The sequence below is a fragment of the Terrapene carolina genome, unplaced genomic scaffold (assembly GCF_002925995.2).
Source record: "Terrapene carolina triunguis isolate 2854851 unplaced genomic scaffold, T_m_triunguis-2.0 Scaffold58, whole genome shotgun sequence".
Classification (NCBI taxonomy): domain Eukaryota; kingdom Metazoa; phylum Chordata; order Testudines; family Emydidae; genus Terrapene; species Terrapene triunguis.
In genome coordinates, this window is record NW_020664409.1 from 21,576,671 (window position 1) to 21,586,852 (window position 10,182).

The window sequence follows — 10,182 nt, forward strand, 5'->3', positions numbered from 1 at the left end:
TATCTGGCTATGCTGATTCATTCCAATTTCTGTCCAGTAAATTCTTTGTTATAAGTAAAGGTGGGCACAAAGTGTTCTCAACTTGTGTGACTTATATCACCACATGATTTTCTACGCTCAGGTTTTCAGATTCATCATTGCACTGAAGTATCCCAGAGACCTGGGCCACTGGAGACATCTATGCTATTGCCAAAGAACCAAAATTCCTCCCTGACTTCAGCAGGACTCACTCTGGTAATGCTTGAAGTGAATATTACTCTGAGATGTTTATGAGCATCAGTGAATATGTGAGTGAGGCCTCACCCTAAACATGTTCTAGTTAATTGGCATTTTGTTGATGCAATATGCATACGCGTATTGTAGTTCTGAGTATAAATACTACTGACAGGAGATGAGGTTTACAGTCACAGATGAACTCAACCAGATCTTGGGGTATAGCATCGAACTTGCTAAGGAGCAATTGGACTGGGTGCTAGTCTGCTTAAGAAACTGGTCTGTGTGCAAGGAAAATGGAAGGTGAGTGCTTTGGAGCTTTGTTATCATGTGACTAACATCTGAAAGTAGAGGTGGCAGACAAGGCAAGCAGACTAATGAATCTGCCAGAAACATGGACAAAATCTGTGTAAACTACTGCGTAAATTCAAGCCAAGAGATCATTTTTGTGGTTTAGATACTCTTTGTTGTGAATATTGTCATAAGAAGATAATATTTTCTGTGATAATTACTTTATATTTGAACTCAGTTTTTCCCCTTTAAAAAACAATAACAAAAAACAGCCCACCCCCTACAGATATCAAAAGTGATTTTAAACCTTGAGAATGGTGGGAAATATGATGAGGAGATGGTGTGATGGCCATTTCTGAGAGGAATGAAAAGGCAAATTATAAAATAAACTACATGTAAAGCATAAAGTAAAAACAATTAATGTTCTGTGTTCCCAGTGATTTAGAGCTAAATTCCCATTGGCTGGAGAAAACCAATGGGAGGTATTAGAGTTAATTATCAGTGGCTCTCTTAGCTGACAGCAAGATACTGGCTTCCTTTAAAGAAACAATTGTTAGATCATTGCTCCAAAAATGTTATCTGGCTATGCTGATTAACTCCAGTTATTGCCCTGTTTAGAATCTCCTACTTTTAGGGAGTTCACTGAAAAGGTTTTGGCAAGGCAGCTTAAATGGCATCCGGATTATCCTGGTTTCCATGTCCCCAATTAAATTGGGCTTATGCCTCAACGTCGTGTAGATGTGCTGGTTGTGTGTGGGTTGTCAGTCTCCTCCAGTTGATAGATGAAGATCTATTAGTTGACTTTGATACTGCTGACCATGAGTTATAGATTCATCTACAACCCCTAGGAGGGGTTTACATGGCTCTAGTCTTTTCTCACTGAGAGATGCTTTTGGTTAGGGTTGACAATAGCTGTAAAGCTTTCCATAGAGTTCAATTCTGTCATTTTCTTAGTTCAACATGTGATGCTTTTAGGAGCAGAGGTGGGCTCTGTATATCCCGCAAAGGGAACTAACTTCGTATGGGCATATGCCCTATCTCCTTCTACTGACCAGTTCCTCAACGCTTTTGAAGATTTGAAATATTTCTTGTTCTTTAACTAGTTCTTCAGAATTAAAATATATTGCTTTGATTAATTGCTATGCTCTCTATTTGTCTGTCCTCTTTTCCCCCTCCTGCAGGAAGCCTTGGCAACAGCTGTTAAATAATGAGTCCTCAGTGATATATTTTTTTTCTCATTGGGTTCATTCCTCTCTTTTCCTGCAGCTATTGCAACGGGAGATGTAGACCTGAACTGTCCTCACAACTGCAACAACCATAACACACATTTCTTTGGCACTGACAAACAGATAGTGAGGAGAGGCCAGGCCTTCAACTTTTATGTGAACTTCCAAAACCGGGAATGGGATGACTCCAGGGATACCATTTCTTTCACTGTGGAGACAGGTAATCACTTCCAAACTGCATGAAGATGTGTGGTCTTCTCCCAGTCCTCTGCTAATAAATAATCTTTCCCCATTCACCACCTGTGCTGATAGATACTTTCTCCAAGCCCCCTTGCATTTCATGTGGAGTTTTAATTCCCCCCCAACCGTGCTGTGCATTATTCACATAAATAAGAGACCTTATATCTTAGAAGCTTTACATTGCAAATGTCATTTCGACAAAGTATGTGTCTGTTGAATATGATTTGTCCATTTTTATTCAGACTTGTATTTTTCCTTTCCTGAAAAGGCCTCCGACCCTGTGAGTCAAATGGGACGAAGTGCAACTTCTCTTTAGGCAAATGTATAGATCACAGCTGCTGGAGTGCTTGCTACAAACCTCATCAAAAAAGGTGCATGAACATCACCCTGTTTCCACCAACCAATGCCTGTATTGGCCGCCACATTCTCAACATGCACGTCACATCTTGTAATCGCACATATGACCGGTGCCTAGGAGACTTTTACATCCTCTTTAATCCTTGGTGTGCTGGTAAGAAACCCATAGGAAATCTGTGGTAAGAGAAATGCTGGAGATATTTATTATTTTGCTTATAGAAGAAGTTCGAAATTAACAAAATTATAAGGAACAGTTGCCTCAAGGGAGAGGGTGTTTGGGATAGTAAAAAATATTCTCAGAAGAAATGGACTTGAGATGCACAATTCAGGTTCAGATTGTGCATGTTCATTTTCTCTCCTGCAAGTGCTGGGATCTCCCAATCTAGGTATTGAAGACTACAAAATCCAGAGAAGTTAGGAGCTCATTTTTTCATTTGGTCACTTAATGCCATTAGTTTTAAAGTATAATGTTTTTTCCCCCCACTTCTACAGCACTTTCCATCAGAATATTAAAGTGCCTCATGATACCACTGTGAAGTAAATTAGTCTGAGCTGGGAGGCCACTCTCCTGTGGATAGAGCACAGGACAGGAGTCAGTAGGTTTGGGTAATGTTCCTGGCTGTTACTACTGACTCTGTGGGTACACCTGCACAACAATTAAACGCCCATGGCTAGCCCATATCAATTGACTTGGGCTCATGGGGCTTGGCCTTGCAGGGCTGTAAAATTGCTGTGTAGACTTTCAGGCTCAGACTGGATCCCAAGCCCTGGGACCCCATGATGGGGGGAGGGTCCTAGATCCTGGGGTCCAACCTGAGCCCGAATGTCAACACAGCAATTTTTAACCCCACAACCTGAGCCCCATGAGCCTGAGTCAGCTGACACAGACCAGTCACAGCCAGGCTGTGTAGACGTACCCTGTATGATCTTAAGTGAGTCAGTAAGTGCCAAGTATTCAAAAACAGTCTGTAATTTTGCGTACCTTGTTTTTTAGGTGCCAAATTTAAACACACACTGTTTGAATTTCAGATGTGCTTAGTAACTGCAATGTCAGTGGAAGTCAGAAGTTCTCAGGATCTCTGAAATTCAGGTTGTATATATTTAAAGTTGGGTGAGACCTGTTAAAGGAAAAACGATTTGACAAAAATCAAGCTTCTAAATATACAGTGAGTTATTAAACAATTTATCCAAAACTCTAACAATATTTCCAAGGAGATGACACACTTAAAAATGTTGCTTAAGTTTAAGTTAAAAAAGACAGGAAAAGCAGCAGATTTGTAAAGAAAGAGAGAAGGGAAAGAGAAAGTGAGTGGTAGAGAAATTAGAGTGATAGTTCTGTCTCTGCTTCTTTTCCAGATGACGCTGTGTATATGTACAATGAGGCCCACAGAAAAGAATATGTCCTGAATGAACAAGGAATGCTGTACGAGGGAGTTCACAAGCATATTACTTCTAGACCGTGGCACTTTGGACAGGTAAATGTCACACTGTGAGACTTGTTCAGAACTTGTAGAACCCAACAATAATTCAAAAGATGATGTTGACAGAGCCTAGCCAGACTGATCTTGCCTTTCTGTAGCACAGGTGCAATCCAAGATTTACATAAATATCTGGTATATTACAGAATTTCATGAGTTTTTCTTGTGCCAATCCAGACCGTGCTCCAGTCTCAATACTTTAACATACAGTAAAAAAAAAAAAAAAAAAAATCCACCATGCAACCACTAGAGCAGAGAGACCTGATAGCCCAATGGTGAGGGGCCAGGCGTTCACCTAGGAAACCCAGACTCTGCCTGATTCAGAATCTGTCTCCCCCACATCACAGGGAGTGTCCTAACCACTGGGCTATACAGTCAATCTGTCAATCTCTCCTATTGGACCTGTTCCACTTTATATCAATATTCATTGGGTCAGGGAGAGAAAATGACTCCAAGGCCTGGAGGTTAGCACACTTACCTAGTATGTGGGAGATCCAAGTTAAAGTCACTGCTTTGCCTCATTCAGATCAAGAATTTGAACCTTTCATGTCCCAGGTGCGAGCCCTAACCATCTGGCTACTCTGGGTGGGTGTCTCTTTCTCTCTCTGATTTTCACAAAACAAATTCAAAAGGAAATAGCTACAGAACAAGAAACATTTTGAAATCTCAAAAGTTTTCACAGGATGGGAAAACCACTTCCCACTCAGCCCTAGCGAGGACTACAGAATAGACACTCAACTCTGGGGAAAAGGTGACTTAACTTCACTTTGGCCCTACAGGGGTTGGGAAGGTTGTAGAGACTTCCCTGGAAGAAGTGGGGGGACGTACCTCATATTAAGCCTCTGAATGAAAGGTGGAAATGATTCCATTGGCCAAGCAAGGAGTTACCCTTACACGTTCTAACAGGAATCCTTTCCTTTCTGCCAGTAGATATGAGATACAATGCAAAGCCATGGGCACTGGCCTTTAGAAAAAGGGGTCTGCTCACTTGCATGAAGAGATCACAGAATAAAAGGAAAACAAAAGGAAACTTATCAAAGCCAGCATTCTATAGTGTCTGTAACAGCCTTCTTTCCTTGTGCACATAGTTTGAAGATGGCATTTTGGATATCTGCCTGAAACTCCTGGATATGGGTGCAAATTACCATCATGACTCTGACCGAGAAAGTAGTTGGCGCAATGATCCTGTGCATGTCAGCATGGTGGTAAACCACATGGTAGGTGAATGGTTAATCACATATGGCCTCTGAATGCATCAGCAGCAGTGAGCTATGTTGTAGGAGAAGAGTGAAACACACAGGAACCACACACACACACATATACCGCGTATGGAGCTAAACAGGGAGGAATTTGACTAACCATGTAAATCAGAATTTCCACAGTTTCAATAGCTCAGTGCAGAATTTGTATCTTGGAAAAGTCTTAAGATGTAGAGAAGTGATCAGGTATTTAGATTTATTCTTGTCTGTTTTCCAGATCTGTGGCCATAGCAGTAACAGCATCATGAAGCTCCCACAGAACAATGATTACCTGCAGGGGGCTAAACCACTGTCATGGAATGGAAGTGTTCCTATCCTTCAGCAGTGGTATAAAGGGAGATGCAGGCCGGTCAGATATGGAGACTCTGCGTCTCTTGCATCAGTAATGTGCACAGGTAAGCTAGCCCCCCCAAGTTGGTGGGGAATGATATATCCACACCTGTCAAGGAAAACAACCCTCCCCCAAAAGCCTATAGCAAGCAGCTCACCTGATCTGCATATCACCAGAAAAAAAAGTGGATCTATTTTTTGTTACCAAAATAAATTCACTATAAAGTGGCTGACTAGGGTGAGATCCAGCTTTGTCTCAGCAGTGATCAGAGCAGGAAGAAAAGCAGTACTCACCCTTCTGGCCCTGACTCCAGTCAGTACTATATGTTCCAGCGCTTGCTGAGCATTTTTCTCCAGTGATAAAAAGCAGAGTAAGAACAGTGTACTGTATGTGGTAGTATATCCTTCTAGCACAAGGTTGGATGATGAATCAGAAGAACAAGCAGTGACAATTACACTAAAATGCTTGTCTGTATCTCTTCCTAAAATCTGGGAGGCAAAGCAATGAGCTGCAAACTACAGTACTATCCTTTCCTATGAAAAGAGAGGATATTTTAGTGAGCTAAATATCCATTGCCAAGGTTATAAGTGATTACTTACTGAGGTAAATCCGTTTCTAAGTTGGTTGATGGGGATGTTTTGTAACATAGTGAAATTGAATCTGTGCTTCATTTGCAATTAACATTATAGAGGACTCTTGATGTTTTCAAGATGTTTGATGTTAGTCAGACACCATTATTGTTGAGCCTACTAAAGGACCCAGGAAGAAAGCCTAACATCCTATTTCCTACTACTAGGTCCCCCTTTGCTACTTTCCCAACACCAAAATGAAGTCCCCTAGAGAAGCTGACTTTGCACCATTAGTGTTATGTGCACTCAGTGTTTGTTGTTGGAGATTTTAGCTCAAACTATTTACATGCTATGTGTCAATTATAGGAGAAATTACTTGAAAAATAGGAAGGAAAGGAATTGGCTAACTTATTCCAGGAAAGCATTCTTTATAGGGACTTTTGAGTAAGTGTTCTGGACTCTGGAGCACTTTTTCCCTTACAGTGATGAGGTGTTTGGGAATCCCAAGCCGTGTTGTCACAAACTTCTATTCTCCTCAACGTGCTGAGAACCCCCTTGTTGTCAATGAACTTTTTGACTGTACTGGCAAAACCCTGCGTGGCAAAGACAGTCTTTGGTAAGTGTGAAATCAACAATGAGTGAATGCTATTACTGATGTACAAGAACTCACATAAGCTGATCATGGACCATTTCTTTAGTGTTGCAAGACTGTTGCAATAATTCAGTTTCATGATGACACATTGCAAGAAGATATAATTATACACTAGTAGTACTTGCTTGACTGCTGAATCTACATGAGAATCAGATGCTTATAAAACATTCACCAGATTTGTAAGTACTTAATACTACCTGCAAATGAGGCCATCTATCTTGGAGTGGCTCCAAAAATACTGACTGGATCATGTGAAACAAATCCATCAGGGATCAGGGCCATCATCTTCCATCATGATCACCTAGTTGATAATCGTTTCTTTGATAGCTGACTTCTTGAAGCTTCTTTTCATTGGTGTAGAGCACTATGGTTATAGTGTCTGGTCCCAATACAGCATTCACACAGCTAGATCACTATCACATACCAATGGTAGTTTTCATATTCCCACCCTACCCCTGTTCCTAGTCTGATTGGTCTAGAATTTTGACTTGTACCAAAGACTGGCCCCTGAGAGTTCTTTACAAAGTCTCTGAACTTTTACATGCTACAGGAGCTACCACTGCTGGAATGAATCTTGGATGGCCCGCAGAGATCTAAATCAATGTTGTGGTGATTGGCAGTGTCTGGCTCCAACACCCCTGGAGACTGGTAGAGGTAAATGAACCCTATGTTTCTGTAAATGTCATTACTGTCCTATTCTTCAGGTTGTACAGTAGGCATTCTATGTTACATAATGTAGTAATATGGTTGACTTGATCTGTGTTAGGTTCAATATGCTGTGGTCCTACTTGGGTCAGAAGCATCAAAGATGGAGATCTGGACTTGGACTATGACGGCCATCATATATTCTCTCGGCTGAATGCAAGCTGTGTCGGCTGGCTTTCCCAAGGCTCTGTCTCAAAGACAAAACTATACTATGACACTTGGCCTTGTGGGCAATACATCAGCACCAAGTGCATTGGTAGTGACCTACGTGAGGATATCACCAGAGCTTACAAGTATGAATTAGGTATGGACCAAAGACTTTACTTGGATTCACAGGAATTTGAAATGCTGATCATAAGAAATATAAACAAACACATTCTGTTAATTGTGAAAGTTCCCAGTTTTAAAGTAAAACTTCTCCAGACTGATCTAGTTTTTGGAAAGTAACCTTATTCCAAAGGCTTCTAAATATAATTATTTTTTTTAAAGATTGTGCTTAAAGTCATTCACTCCCACTATTTCCATTCATATTCTGGCCCTGCCTGTTCCTTAAGTGGGTAATAGAGATCAGTATTAGGTTTCTTAGGACCTCTGAAAGGCCCTAAATCATTCTTCAAGCAAGAGTTAACCTCTTCATTCTCACATGCTCATCAGTTAGCTACCTGACATATCTAGTATACCCTCATATTCATTTTTTTTGTCAGTATAAGTTATTACTGGGATATATTCACCATCCAACAGTATTTAAGGGATTATACAGCACAACACTTACAGGAGTGTGAAATGGGTTGGAGATAACTGTAAAAATGAACCCTCTGGCTGACTGTCTGAAGGACAACAGGCGCAAAGTTAAGAAGCTGGACATTTACGAGAGTGTCTTCATATGGATATCTCTAGTGTTTAGACAGATATATGTAATGTGGTCTATTGTACACATTCTGGTCCTTGTAAAGCTGGTTCTGAGACTTACGCTGAATGCCTGTTTTATTATTTATTTACTCTACAGATATAAAATAAGGTAACAAACTGCAACTAAGCATGTTTTCCAAGTGATTTTCTTTCAGCATTCCTGTCTCCTTGAACTGCCATGTCTTGGAGAGGAGGTGCATTTTCTTTATGTTCTACACTTGACTGTACCAGATTAAGCTCTAAGGAGAGGAGAGAAGAAGAAGGAATTTAATCACTTTTGGGACTGAGGGAGTTATTAGGATCTCTTGCATCTCCAACAGGTTAAATGTCCCATATCTTCTTCAACAGGTTCTCTGAAAGACAAAGAAGCATTTTACAGAGCTTATAGAAAAATTCATTCTGCATACTGTAATGCTCCCAATTCAGATATAGACAGAGAGTTAGCATCTCTCCGAAGCCCATTCCTAAGTGATGCTGGTATTGCTATGAGGCTTAAGATGGCTAATTGCCCGGTATATGGCCAAGATGTCTGTCTGCAATGGGTGCTTGAAAATTTACGTAAGGAGCCCAAGAACCTGAATTTCAACTTGTGTGCTCAGGTGATGACATGCAATGGATGTCCATTGGATCAGTTCTGGAAGGACAATATGAATGTCATTCTGGGTCCAAGGGAAGGTAAGAAATATTGGAGCTGTATAATTCACTCTTGTTGGTCCAAAGTCAACACTATCCTCAGGAGATAGGTCAATACTTGTGATCAGGATTAGTCAGAGGCCTATTAACAGCCCCAGGAGATTAAATTAATGGGGATCTCTTTCCTTTAATATTGATAGTTGGCTTGCTTTTGGTCTGATCCTCCAAAGATCAGCAAATTCACTGCGCGGCTTGTATACTTCTGGGTGGCTTGTAGGCCCTGCTTGGTATTTGGTTTAATTTCTACCAGAGCTAGGTTCCAAAGGTTAGGGATATTGGTGAGCATTCAGAAGTTCATTACCATTAAATCTTCAGGTCCGGGTTTTAACTAAGGAACAGTTTTATGTTAAATACACTGATGTAGCTACGGTTCTCTGAAAGCTATGATAGCAGCCAAAGGTTTGAGGAAAGGTGTGTATATCTTTGACTAGAGGAGATTATGATATCTCTCAAGGGAAATGGGATGCCTTGAACATTCCAAGCATTACTTCTAGATAAGCCATGGAATAAAGAAGACAGGAGGGATGTCACATCACAAACACTTAGCTTGTGATTAATATCATTTTGCTTTCCAGAGACAACAAGCTCTCTCCATATACTATATGAATATCAAACCATCACCTCCTTAGTGTTCGGATTCATTTTTACTAACTTTAAATTCTCGAGATTGGGATATCACTGAGGATTAGGAAACACAGCACAATAAAATGTTCTGCTTTAAAGTTTTAATTAAGGAGGAACTTCCTGGTGAATGCAATGATATACTTAAAGATCCTTGAAACTGGCCACAGTGCTGAGGATAGTAGTGCATCTCCTTTAACCAGCAGATGTCATGTCTGCACTCTAAGACAATGGGATACCATGACATTCAACAAGCTGCTGTATAACCCGTATTGTTTAGTGCCAGTCAAATTACAGGATGGAAATGGCAGGAAATATCAGATGAGAGAAACAGATTAGTGATTAAAATAATTTTACTTTGCAGTGAAAACAATTCCACTACACATACCATTTGACCAGTATGGGTCTCATCTCTCTGACTACAACATTATGAGAGTAGTAGCTGTCTCAGAACCAGAATGTGGTGGTGAAGTCCTGATGGTGAACAGAGATATTGTGATTAACAAGCCTCCTGTTGATATTAAGGTAAAGCACATTCCTTAGTTGCTCCACATACACATGGGACACCCATTGGTCTAAGAAACTCTTTTTCACACACACACACACACACACACACACACACACACACACACACACAC

The 10,182-nt window shown here is 40.6% G+C and overlaps 1 protein-coding gene across 1 annotated transcript in view; it reads left to right on the top strand.

The window, feature by feature from the left end:
- The first annotated feature begins 1,899 nt into the window (after positions 1 to 1,899).
- Positions 1,900 to 10,182, top strand: part of LOC112105814 (protein-glutamine gamma-glutamyltransferase 5-like) — a 60,165-nt gene continuing 51,882 nt past the window's right edge. The window contains exons 1-10 of the mRNA XM_029914121.1: positions 1,900 to 1,950; positions 2,239 to 2,481; positions 3,684 to 3,802; positions 4,894 to 5,022; positions 5,282 to 5,459; positions 6,448 to 6,580; positions 7,167 to 7,270; positions 7,383 to 7,625; positions 8,579 to 8,905; positions 9,909 to 10,069. Of these exons, the coding sequence (XP_029769981.1) occupies positions 2,346 to 2,481; positions 3,684 to 3,802; positions 4,894 to 5,022; positions 5,282 to 5,459; positions 6,448 to 6,580; positions 7,167 to 7,270; positions 7,383 to 7,625; positions 8,579 to 8,905; positions 9,909 to 10,069 (1,530 nt within the window). The 5' untranslated portion in view covers positions 1,900 to 1,950; positions 2,239 to 2,345. The remainder of the gene's footprint in view (positions 1,951 to 2,238; positions 2,482 to 3,683; positions 3,803 to 4,893; positions 5,023 to 5,281; positions 5,460 to 6,447; positions 6,581 to 7,166; positions 7,271 to 7,382; positions 7,626 to 8,578; positions 8,906 to 9,908; positions 10,070 to 10,182) is intronic.